A 13,238-nucleotide genomic window follows, 5' to 3' on the forward strand; every position below is an offset into this window, starting at 1 on the left:
AGCCTATAAAACGCTGGCACAAAATCCTTGATGATATCACTGGATCACGCAAGGGTTTTGTCTCAGCATCTTGAGGCTATTGAGCAGCTCCATCCATCGTGGGAAGGGGGCTAGGTGAGTACAATTTTATTTGTTTGTGGGGCTGTGAGGCACTATCTACAAGGGGGTGCTGTATGGCACTATCTACAATGGGGGCTGTGTGGCATTATCTACAAAGGGGGGGCTGTGTGGCACTATCAATAAGGGGGGCTGTGTGGCACTATCTCCAAGGGGGCTGTATGGCACAATCTACAAGGGGGGGCTGTATGGCACAATCTACAAGGGGGGCTGTGTGGCACAATCTACAAGGGGGGCTATGTGTGGCACAATCTACAAGGGGGGCTGTGTGTGGCACAATCTACAAGGGGGGCTGTGTGTGGCACTATCTACGAGGGGGGTTTGTGTGGCACTATCTACAAGGGGCGCTGTGTGTGGCTATATTTACAAGGGGGGCTGTGTGTCACACTTTATAAGGGGGATGTGTGTGGCACTATTTACAGGGGATCCTGTGGCGCTATCTACATTGGCACTATCTACAAGGGCACAGAGGGGGCACGGTTTACTGATGGGGCATTTTTATTGGGTCGAGCACTAAGGGTTCATTATTACCATCTGGGGCACTGTGGATTACGAGTTTGTTTAGAGGATGGGGAATAGGTGGGGAGGGTTCTGGAAAAGCGAGAAACAAACAAGTCTGTGTGTAAAAATGTTCAGAGACAAGTAGTGGCTGGAATAAGTCGCCAAAGTGGTCTGGGCCGGATGGAGAAAAAAAGGGAAAGTGAACGACTCTAATCAGAGAAAACATCACCTGTGAGTTACTGGATATATATGTGCTCTGCACACCGCCTTCTGAATTGACTGTATTATTGATACAATAATTCAGCATTTGGGGCACTACAACTTTGCCCAAGTCCACACTTTGTCTAAAACCGGCCCTGCATTCATTCTTTCAATAATCCCTTCATCCATTCTGGGTTTAAGCTCAGTATTTACCCTTTGCATGTCAGGACTTTCTTCCTCATCTTGAGTCCCCTCATTATCTCCTGCAGAGACAAGGCATTGCCACACTACAGCCTCCTTCTCATACTCCCGTCTGTACATATTTGTTCTCTCCGACAAGCTGGCACGTCGTACCACCTTTCTGAAAGATTAAAAGACAGTTACAATAAAAAGTGTATTTTAATTGGTTGTGATATTTGAAAATAAATAGATATATAGATTTTAAATGATTTCTCATCCAGATAATAACAGGACCTCATAACCATTCCAGAATGCTGACCAGAGTTGTGATTAGTTCAGTTCCTCCTAAATCGTAGTATATTTATAGGAGTAGGCTTGTTACTTCACATGACAGACATATTCCGACTATCACCCAATGTGTGCTGGAGAAATTAGGATCAGGATCAGACATGTTGGGTTTTAATATATCCAACCCTTAAGGCCATGTTCAGATGTGGCGGATTTGTTGCAGACAATGTACAGTACAATACTCATATTGGAGTTTTCAAGACTCCATTCCCATGTAGCAGATTTTTCTTCTGCGGATTTGAAGGCATGCTACAGAATAAAGGAAACCCCCTCTATTAGTGAGAGTAGAGTACCTCTACATTTAAAAGGGCGCCATGTAAACATGCTACATGTGCAGTCACCTGCAGCTACCCTGGTATTAACAGCTGATCGCTGGAGGTTGCTGCAGCAGGACCAACGACAACCAGCTTATCCTTGAAGCGATGCTCTGTGGTGAAAACCCCCTTAAGGTTTAGCTTAGATATACTGTATATCCTACAATGGCATGCAATGTGAGCATAGTGCGGTAGATTGATGAATACTGTCTAAAATTCCGACAGCTATGAACGATACTAGATGCGGCAAATTTATTATAGTGGCTCAAGCTGGATGATAAATTTGGTGCAACTTTAGACACTTCTGTCTAACTTTATACTACCTCTTGACTTACTTTAGACCCCATTTTTCGCCCAATTTTTTTCCGCAGTTTTATGCATTTTAAGCCATTCCCCTCTCCCGCTAAGCCGTGCCCCTTGCCAGGCGAGTCACGAAGATCTGTTCTTTTTGCTGCATTTCATTAATAAATTTGTCTAAAATGATTTGCGCCAACAAGAAGGTGCAAGTTACACCAGAATTCTGATGCAGCACCAATAGTATATCTGCCCCTGTCTTACACTGCTCTGAGGCTTACAGCCTAGACCAATGGGCTCTAACTGGTGGCTCTCCAGCTGTTAGTTGTAGGTTTGCTTAAGCTTGAGAGTCACCAGTTGGAGAACATTGACCTACAGCTTGGAGATCCCTGGCCTAGTCATTCTAGGGGAAAATCAACATGGCAATCTCCTGAGAATAGAATATTTTCATTGCTTTCTTAGTGTATGTATTCCTCCTTAAACACCTACTTCTTGAAGTGAGCTAACGATTATATTTTTGTCATCTTCTTAATCATGTAGATAAGCTACTGAATAGTTGGCACCTTTTTGCGACATAAACAAGTGTGACAAAACCAGATATCTCGGATAAACAAATATTTAGAGCCAACTAAAGCCAGATATCTGTGAAAAAGTCCATTTGCAAAGGTTAGACTTTTTAGGTTGCTCCCGGGTGCAATACTTGGAAAGATGTTTGTGCCAAATGACAGATGTGCAACCCATTAATAGAAGCCCAGACCAGGTAACAGATCCAGGTACAGATCGAACTGCCAGTTGTTGTATCGTTTTAACTTTGGCATTGTCACCCAGAAGAACTTTCATCGACTGACCCTGCATACAAGTCGTTCAGAAAATCGCCTTCTGAAATCTTAGTGTATGGCCAGCTTAGATCACTAAGGAGAAAACACAGAAGCGGATGATCACAAATGCTAAATTGAACAAGATACCCCCAGCCAAAGTGAACACGTGGGGCTCCCGAATCATCATGCAGTAACTGTGTGATCTATCTCTGTGGCTGCTTAAAGAAGCACTCCCTCTATTTTTTTTATTCTCTGGCCCATTAGAGAGGCACATGATGTAAATTGTGGTGGATGTAATCTTCTTACCGGTGTCTGTATTTGTGAGTTATCCTCTCCCTTCTGGTCCTCAGCTGTGTCATGTGACCAGTAATAGAACTCTCCAACTGCCACAGCGTCTCATGTGCGGACAGGAAGTCAGTTTCTCTAATTATCATGAAACTGACTTCCTGTCCACGCTGTGAGACGCTGTGGCAGTTGGAGAGCCTTATTGCTGGTCACATGACACAGCTGAGGACCAGAAGGGAGTGGATAACTCACAAATACAGACACCGGTAAAAAAATTACCTTCACCAGAATTTATATAATATGCCTTTCCAACAGGCCAGAGAATAGCAATTTTTGTGGGAGTGGTTCTTTAACCCCTTCCCGACATATGACATCCAGTTACGTCATAGCTGGGAAGGGAAAGTATGGAGCGGGCTCACTCAGATGCCGGTGTTGGCTGTATGTTACAGCCGACACTTCAGAGTAACTAGCGGCATTGCACTTGACCGCGATCCCGCTAGTTTAACTAGTTAAATGCCGCGGTCAATACCGACCGCAGCATTTAAATCGTGAGAAAGAGGGGGGCGACCTCCTCTAACAGCTCATCGCGCCCCCCCGCAATGCTTTGGGGGGCGGGCGATGGTTGCTATGGCTGCCTGGGGGCCTAATGAAGACCCCCAGGTCCGCCATCTTTGTACACCCATTAAGTCCTGCCTCTGGCAGAGCTTAATAGATACCTGTCAGAATCACGATATACTGCAATACATTAGTATTGCAGTATATCGTGCAGGCGATCTATCGATCGCTGGTTGAAGTCCCCTAGGGGGACTAATAAAAAAAGTAAAAATGAGTTAAATAAGTTTTTTTTTGGTGTTAAAAAAAAATAAAAAAATGAAAAGTTCAAAAAAAAAACCCTTTCCCCATTTCCCCCTAGAGCATAGTAAATAAATAAATAAATATACAGAATTGGTATCGCCACATCCGTAAAAGTCTGAACTATTACAATATATCATTATTTAAACCGCACGAAGAACGCTGTAAAAAAAATAAATTGTAAACGCCAGAATGTCTATTTTTTGGTCACCTAATCTCCCACAAAAAATGAAATAAAAAGTGATCAAACCGTCGCATTTACACCAAAATGGTATTATTGAAAACTACAGCTTATCCCGCAAAAAATAAGCCCTCATACCACTTAATCGACGGAAAAATAAAGAAGTTATGGCTTTCGGAATTTGGCGATGCAAAATAAATTGTCTTTTTTACACTTAGGTTTTTAATTGTAAAAGTAGTAAAATATAGAAAAAACTACATATATTTGGTATCGGCGTAATCGTATTAACCCACAGAATAAAGTTAACATGTTGTTTTAATTGCACAGTGAATTCTGTAAAAACGGCGCGCAAAAAACCATGGAGGAATCGCTGTTTTTTTCATTTTCTACCCCTCAAATAATTTTTTGCCCGTTTCCTAGTACATTATACGGCAAAATAAATGGTGCTACGAAAAACTACAACTCGTCCCGCAAAAATCAAGCCCTCATAGTACTATATCGACGGAAAAATAAAGACGCTATGGCTTCTGGAATGTGGAGAGGGAAAAACGAAAATGAAAATCTGAAAGTTGTTTAGGTCTGGAAGGGGTTAAGCTCCAGACTTATCCTTCTTTCAGTTCCTGGGACAGGAAGTAGCTGTCTGACATCTATTATTGTCAGCCATATTAGCTCTCATGATGGTTAGGGGCTGACATTGAGAGGGGTGGAGATTAAGCGGTTTTTATAAAAAGCAGAGCAGTCATTTTTTGAAGTAGGCTATAAATGTAATAACTAAGAGTGATTTTCTTACTGACCCATGACTTCCAGTGCTGGAGCTCCTGCGGCTCAGAGAAGACTTGTTTTTCTGCTGAGATTTCATTATAAGGTCATGTTTGTGCTTCAGTTCTAGGAGTAAAGAGCGGAGTTCCTCGTCCTCACACAGATCTGGGGATACATTATAGAGACATATATATACTGTATGTGAAGAAACAGTACAAGAGTAAGTTTATTAGGTATATCAAACACAATAATAGATAGAAGGCACTCTTGCCAAATACAGGACAGGACTAGTCCTTCCCATCTAATCTTGAAAATTGAGGACCCATGATAAGAAGGTCTTATAGGGATGAGTTAAATTTACTTTAATTAAACATGCGATTGAGGAAGAATATTTCCATGTGTGCTTAGAATGAACTACACTACAGGATGTATGCCAAACCACACTCACCGAGAGGAGTTTCATCCAAGGAAGTCTTACGGTTCAAACTGGCACCATGTGACACTAAAATCTCAGCCACATAGATCTGCAAATTAATAGTAAATATAAGTTAATCATACTGGAAGAAAAATAAAAACATGTAGCTTCACATTTGAAAAACTATAGTATGACATTATTGAAATTGCTCTCTATAAAAAAAATAACTTCCTATTAGATGCTCATCCATCTTTCGGCAGGTATGGGCTATTTTACGAATGTCTGTACCTGGGTCACATACTACAGGCTTCTGTCACGGGGCCCATAGATATTAGTGACTGTCACAGGGCCAAAAGAGGATGGTGTGGACCACTGAGTTACCAACGGAATTGGCTTAGGGCTAAACTAGGGAGAAGAGTCCAAGGGATTGATAGGTGTTTCCCTTTTAACCTCTGCACGGAGATGTGGACTTGGTTGCTAGTATCCCCAGGTGGCTACCACCAGAATAGTCTTCGTTGGCAACAGCCGAGGTATAATGACAGCAGACAGATGCAAGGCCCGACCTAAGCTGTAGATCAGGGCAGTCGGCAGACGTTCATTCACGTTTAGCAAAGCTAGAGGTCATTGCAGGCGGTTGTCACAGTGAGCAGGCAAAAGGTCAGGCAGGCGAGATCAAGTTCATGCAGAGTTGGTAACAGATAATCCCAATAAGTCAGAGGAGAGTACAACTAGCAATCTAGGGTTTGGAACCTAATTGCTCAGTCAAAGAGGTACCTTAAATACCTGAGAAACCTGGGTGAATTTGGCATGCGTTAGCCTTTTAAGAAAGAGAGTGTCAGCATGCACACTAGTGGCCATTCGGGGATCTGAAAGAGAGCAGCATTGGGGACAACTGCAATAAGCATGGAGTGGAGGAGATACACGGTGCTGGCAGAGAGTCAGAAGATGCTGGCGACCGGTCTGTACATTGCGGCGGAAGTGCAGGAAGCAGCAACCATTACAACTTCTATAAACTGCAGCCTGTCTTCCTCTGATGGATCCATATGGCAGTTGAATGTGTATGATTGGAAAGCTTCCACATGTAAATGGGAGCATTTCTAATAACATTTTATCGGTAAATTACACTTAATGCAGTCTCCTAATATATGAATAGTTTTACTAATGTAGCTGAAGTGACTCAATGGACACTTAATAGGTCAGCAGGGTTGCAGGTGACTGTAGGTAATGAGGTTCATATAAAGGTGTATGATTATCGGCACATATCATGACATATTGCAACTTTGTTCCCTCCAGAATGTCGGGGAAAGGGAAATCCCAATGGAGGCCAGGGAAGCTACAACCAGCGTTGCTGTGTCTTTGGAATACACAGGATTTAGTTGTAAAACTCGAAGTTGACCTAACTCCTTAGTCAAGCAAGTGTGTAATTGCCTAATGAAGAAACTGGTCCAGATGTATGCTCCTGTAGAGGTCTAAAGGCTTTTTATCATGTTCCAAGTTAATAAAAATCAAAAATTCAAACCAATAAATTGAAACTTTAGTAGAGGTTATGTCACAATGTAAACACTCCGTACCTGTCCCCAAAAAGCTGCAGCATGAAGAGGTTCCCACATGTCAGGATCTTTCACATCCACACAAGCCCCATTTTCAAGCAACGTCTCTGCCACTTCTGCAAAGCCCCTAGAGGCTGCAACATGGAGCTGTAGAAACAGGGAACCCAATGTAAGTCCATATTCATAGTATATATACGTATTCAATGTGTTAAGAGTCAAGTTAAAGAATGCTACAGCCATACAACAGAAGAGTTCACTGTCATTAACCGGTAAATGTATTAACACTTAAGATCTGATATTTTGAGTTTCCAAATGGGCTTCAGTTGTCCATCCGGTTGTACAGTGAGTTATGTTGCTCTGAAGGTTGAATATTCCCTTCGCCTTTGCATGATGCTTGTTTCACAGTATTAGCAGGAAGCAATCTGACACCAACACTCGTCACATAAAAGACAATTCCCAAATATAAACAGATTATTGGAATTTTTTCCTTAACAAACAGAAGTCTTCTGATGGGACAACAGGGCAACCACAGCGAAGACAAATTCCCATCGGCTTCCTGGTTGGCACAGTAGCAGACGCTGGCTGTTTTACAACAGCCTGTATCCTCCACTCCAGGGAATCATTGCAGACTGCCATAAAAATACCTGTATTCTATGGATGGACTTGCGGGGAAAATTCTATCCAATTTATGGACTGTATTATTGGATCATCCCTACTTGTAAGGCCTTATGCACACTGCTGTAATACAGATCCGTGTTGTACAGATCCATAATACACTACTCCTAGCCTGCTGAGAGCCCATACTGTACTTCCATGTGCGGGTTTTTATACAGAGGCTTACAGAGAATTTGGATACAGATTAATATGGAATATGTGGGAAAAAAATTGCGTCATGCTCCAACACATACCGTATTACGGAGGTATTCTGCTACATATGATGGCATGCGAAGTTCAGACAGGTTCATAATAGGGACTTGAATGTGCCTCCGTACATGGTCTGTGCAGGCGGTGATGCTATGTGCCTGGAATTTATATGGTTCTGATACAAGTTTACATTAGGGAATTGCTGTTTGTGCCACCAAAGGTGAATCTACATTATAACGTTTATATTCACAGATTTGTGTAATGGATTATTCTGGCTTTAATATGTGATCGAGTCCCTAGGGAATGTGAAAACATAACCAGTATTGGGTAATCCCTCCCAGGTAAAGTAACATGACCCCACTATTTATCTCACCAGAGTGGCCCCTTGGCTGTCTGTTCGGTTCAGGTCCTTTCCGGCTGCCACCAGCGCTCTAACATCATTCAGCATGTGACGCTCCGGGGCCTGCCGAGCCTCATTAACCATTTCTTGTGTGATGCCTAGAGTGAGGTGGGCACGGGAAGATTACTGAGGTCAGTGGAGTTAACACGGGAAACCAATAATGCGTCCTTGTATTAATTAACCGAGAGTCACAGTCTGAAGGAGAGAAAGGTGTTTTTTTTTGCCACTCACCTTTGTAGGTCATACAGCTTTCTATAACATTCAGCGTAGCTTCATCCTCACACAGGTCATATACCATGTTAGCATCGGCATTTACTGCCAGCAGATCTGCACCACTGGAGACAGCAAAGAATCAAAACTCAGTATTAGCCATAAACAGAAGGCCTAAAGTGACTGTCCACCTCTGAACATGACATATAGAAAATTAATCTACATAAAAAGTTGTGCGTACATTGCATTACTTATCTGACTTCTGAGTTACAGCCTGGATTATAGTCCAGAGCTGCATTCACAATTCTGCAGGCTTTAGAGCTGAAATCTCCGAGCATTACTTAATATACTGCAACTTTGATCCAACATACGAACTTTCATCAGGTGTAAAGAGATGTCTGAGGAGTCTCCTGCATGGGTCCTATTCTAAAAGTAGGCCACCAATGCCCTAAACTGCCAGACCCCATTGGCTTTGATTTGTGCGTTTCCATAGACTTATATGACTTCTACTGAATTCAATGCTGAACATGAGTGGCCATTTGTTAACTAATTAAAACATATGAAAATGACATTGTTCATGAAGAGATCCCTGTGTATGTGTCCCACACCTATTAATGTCCCTTTCACATCCCCGGATACCATATTATGACAGTGACTATATTAGGACATAATAGCACCTCTAATATTTCGTTTTTCCAGTTCCAAGCATCTCCTATATGATGCATTTACCCTCATCTTGGATTGGGCAGACACTACTATCAGGTGGGCATACGTTTTAGATTTAGTTTCCATATAGAAACAGGATTGGAGAAGTGGTAGCTGTTCTGTATCAATAAAGAAAACCTAAGTCCATGGCTAATGGTTTCTCCTGAAGCCACTGCCTGGTTTTACAGCACTGCAATGACTGGTGGCGTAACAGACATCAATGTGAAACGTATGTACCTGACACTATCAAGTTATTAAAAAAGATGGAACTAGAAAAAGTATTTGCAGAATAAAAATCTACTTGAAATTTACTATAATTGACATTTACAAAGTTGACAAATAATAAGATTTAAGGTGATTTATTCATTCATGTAAAGTGATCTAGTCATTTACATACTAAAGATGCGCAAGAAGGAAGGCCAGGCAGATATCCAAGAAACCAGGAGTATAGCTAGGGGGGCCTTGCAAGGCCTGTGCCGGAGGTGCTGGGTACCATGGGGGGGGCACCAATGAGTCAATGTGCCTTGGCCAGGATATTTAGATAGAAGGATAGGGAAGAGAACTGTATCTAGGTAAGTCTATCTATGACTCCACAAGACATTGTGGCGCTTTATCATGTCATCATGTTATCATGTCATCTAGCAATGATCTGGGTCATGCATGAAGACTGGCGTACGGGTTGATCGAGTGATCTGATCAGTCTGAGGCAGTAGCACAGCGTTGGATATATTCCCCAACAGTCCACACTAACACCACTATTCAAAGAACAGAAGTGGTGGAGATTGTTTAATAAATCAGTCAAATAAAAGGCAACATCTTCATTTTTCCTATACAAAATTTTACAGGGGCAAAGCGAATTGCTCCATAAAGTATATAAGTAAGTGACGTTATATTCTATTCCCTGTCGATTTCCATCCTTATTCTATTTTTAGTGCGGTCCAACTTGGCACAATAGAAAGAACATGGAATTACATTTATACGTTTATATATTTCAAGAGAGGATGAACCTTAAAGGGGGTCAGATGTCAGATGCTGTCAAGAATGTTCTGTTTCTCTTCAGAACGCTGTATATGTGCACATTTTCTATAATACACATCTCTAAACTCATATACAGTATATGTGCCCTTATATATATACATATATATGTGTGTGTGTGTGTGTGTGTGTGTGTGTGTGTGTGTGTGTGTGTGTGTGTGTATATAGGATTACTTTTAGAAATGAACATAACCCCAGTAAATCCTGAAGCTATTTTCGTATATTATGGAAGATTATTAACCATGGTAACATAATACGCATGTAATTGTTGGCGCTAATAGGGCTATAAATCTCCTCACTACTTTAATTACATACTTAGAATAAAGATCAATAACGTTTCTGACCACAAGGTGGCAGAGCGACTAGCAGGACCTACGGTAGTATATGTCTGATATGGTAGTATATGTCTGATACATTCTCATGCAAAGCTGAAGGGAGTTCTTTTCTTTAATAACATTAAGTAAATTCCATATTGAAGAGAATAAACAAGAGTATTCCCTCATTACAGGCAGGGCTGCGGAGATGTACAAAAAAAATTGTGAAGCTGGAGTTCTCTGGCTCTTTGCTTCATGTTACCCACACACTATTAAAACCAGTGCAGAGCAGCTCACTCACTCTCCAAGTCCCCCCTAATATTTATACGTGAACGTTAAAATGCTGTACAGTGGGGCGCATACTGAAAATATATCTGTTTTCGCATGCAGAGACAAGTCAGAAGATGTCTAAAACAAAATGGGCTGTGGCCCTCGTCCGGGTGATGTGCCCTTATCTTGGCACAGAAACTTCCATATCGATGAGTCAATGGGTCTCTATTGACTTCAATCCCTAACTCAGCACCTGCACCTGGTTGATCTTCTAACATGTCTTTATGATATATCAGAAGATATAGCTAAAAATGCGCACAAAGTGGTGTATACCCTTTAGGCTTCGTTCACATCTGAGTCAGGGTCCCGTTCTGACGTTCCATCAGAGCTTCCCATCAGAACCGGACCCTGACTGAAACAAACGGAAACCATAGATTTCAATGGTGACGGATTTTTCTCAGTTGTGCAAGGGCTCCGTCGTTTTGACGGAATCAATATTGTAGTCGAATACGCTATTCATTCTGTCAAAACGACGGAGCCCCTGCACAACGGAGACAAACGAAAACTATTGACACTGGATCTGTCACCCTTGAAATCTATGGTGATGGAAATGGAAACTTATGGTTTCCGTTTGTTTCAGTCAGGGCTCCGTTCCGATGGAAAGAACGGGATCCTGATGCAGATGTGAACGAAGCCTAAAATGTACCTATTCTACACACAGTAAAAACTGTTGAATAGCTTGGGGTGACACAAAAATGTGCAAAAATGCAATTGCCAGACAAAAGAAAACATTATAAAGTAGCGCACACCCAATACAAATGAAGGAAAATAGTACAAATTTTATTCGATACAAAACCAGTTAAAAACATACAAAGACTGAATGCCTGTAATGTATTACAGGACGGCTACAGCAAAAAAGGATGTAGCATTAAACCTGGGTCTCTATACACTTTGTGAACAATTTGTTATATTACCAAGGACTGGACTGTAAGGCCTCATGCACACGACCGTGTTTTTGCGGCCGCAATTCCCCCGAAAATCCACGGGAGACTTGCGGCCCCATTCTTTTCTATGGGGCCGTGCACACGACCGTAGTTTTTGCGGTCCGTGCACGGCCCGGGAGCCCGGACCGCAGAAAGAACGGGCATGTCTTATTACGGCCCGGTTCTGCGGTCCGGGCTCATTGAAAACAATGGCCGCGGCCATGTGCATGTGCGGGCGGCCTGCGGCTGACAGTCCGCTGACAGTCCGCAGCCGGCCGACCCGAAAATCACGGCCGTGCACACGGCTACGGTCGTGTGCATGAGGCCTAAGTCCTAGTGTAGGATATGATGGTATGATAATAAGGTCACATATACATTTATATCCAACAACATAGAAGAGACAAATTCTGTATTTTGTGATGTGACGCAAGATACCTATGAAAAGAACAATGTGACAATTTGAGAGCCAAAAAAAGGAACTGAGTCAGCGCTGGACTATGGGAAGTACTCTATATCCACGCTGACTACGGGAAGTACTCTATATCCACACTGACTGTAGGAAGTACTCTATATCTACACTGACTGTAGGAAGTACTCTATATCCGCGCTGACAGTAGGAAGTACTCTATATCCGCGTTGACTCGAGGAAGTACTCTATATCCGCGCTGACTATGGGAAGTACTCTATATCCACACTGACTATGGGAAGTACTCTATATCCACGCTGACTATGGGAAGTACTCTATATCCACACTGACTATGTGGGAAGTACTCTATATCCACGCTGACTATGGGAAGTACTCTATATCCACGCTGACTATGGGAAGTACTCTATATCCACGCTGACTGTAGGAAGTACTCTATATCCACACTGACTATGTGGGAAGTACTCTATATCCACACTGACTGTAGGAAGTACCCTATATCGATGCTGACAGTAGGAAGTACTCTATATCCACGCTGACTGTGGGAAGTACTCTATATCTTCGTTGACTGTGGGAAGTACTCTATATCCGCGCTGACTATGGGAAGTACTCTATATCTGCGCTGACTATGGGAAATACTCTATATCCGCGCTGACTATCGGAAGTACTCTATATCTGTGCTCACTGTAGGAAGTACTCTATATCCACGCTGACTGTAGGAAGTACTCTATATCCACACTGACTGTAGGAAGTACTCTATATCCACGCTGACTGTGGGAAGTACTCTATATCTTCGTTGACTGTGGGAAGTACTCTATATCCGCGCTGACTATGGGAAGTATTCTATATCTGCGCTGACTATAGGAAATACTCTATATCCACGCTGACTGTAGGAAGTACTCTATATCCACACTGACTGTAGGAAGTACTCTATATCCACGCTGACTGTGGGAAGTACTCTATATCTTCGTTGACTGTGGGAAGTACTCTATATCCGCGCTGACTATGGGAAGTATTCTATATCTGCGCTGACTATAGGAAATACTCTATATCCACGCTGACTGTAGGAAGTACTCTATATCCACACTGACTGTAGGAAGTACTCTATATCTGCGCTGACTATGGGAAATACTCTATATCCGCGCTGACTATCGGAAGTACTCTATATCTGTGCTCACTGTAGGAAGTACTCTATATCCACGCTGACTGTAGGAAATA

The 13,238-nt window shown here is 42.4% G+C and overlaps 1 protein-coding gene and 1 long non-coding RNA gene across 2 annotated transcripts in view; one reads left to right on the plus strand and one right to left on the minus strand.

The window, feature by feature from the left end:
* The window catches only part of PPP1R16B (protein phosphatase 1 regulatory subunit 16B), a 65,233-nt gene that overhangs the window by 2,846 nt on the left and 49,149 nt on the right, over positions 1-13,238 (minus strand). The window contains exons 5-10 of the mRNA XM_075845444.1: positions 8,311-8,414; positions 8,053-8,177; positions 6,837-6,962; positions 5,299-5,374; positions 4,886-5,015; positions 1,033-1,180 (exon numbers count right to left, since the gene is read on the minus strand). Coding sequence (XP_075701559.1) covers positions 1,033-1,180; positions 4,886-5,015; positions 5,299-5,374; positions 6,837-6,962; positions 8,053-8,177; positions 8,311-8,414 — 709 coding nt within the window. The remainder of the gene's footprint in view (positions 1-1,032; positions 1,181-4,885; positions 5,016-5,298; positions 5,375-6,836; positions 6,963-8,052; positions 8,178-8,310; positions 8,415-13,238) is intronic.
* LOC142665700 (uncharacterized) lies at positions 3,180-6,779 on the plus strand. The gene is made up of 3 exons (XR_012851547.1): positions 3,180-3,324; positions 4,975-5,070; positions 6,559-6,779. It is a non-coding gene; the product is annotated as an uncharacterized LOC142665700 (long non-coding RNA).

The sequence above is a fragment of the Rhinoderma darwinii genome, chromosome 13, assembly GCF_050947455.1.
Source record: "Rhinoderma darwinii isolate aRhiDar2 chromosome 13, aRhiDar2.hap1, whole genome shotgun sequence".
Taxonomy (NCBI): domain Eukaryota; kingdom Metazoa; phylum Chordata; class Amphibia; order Anura; family Rhinodermatidae; genus Rhinoderma; species Rhinoderma darwinii.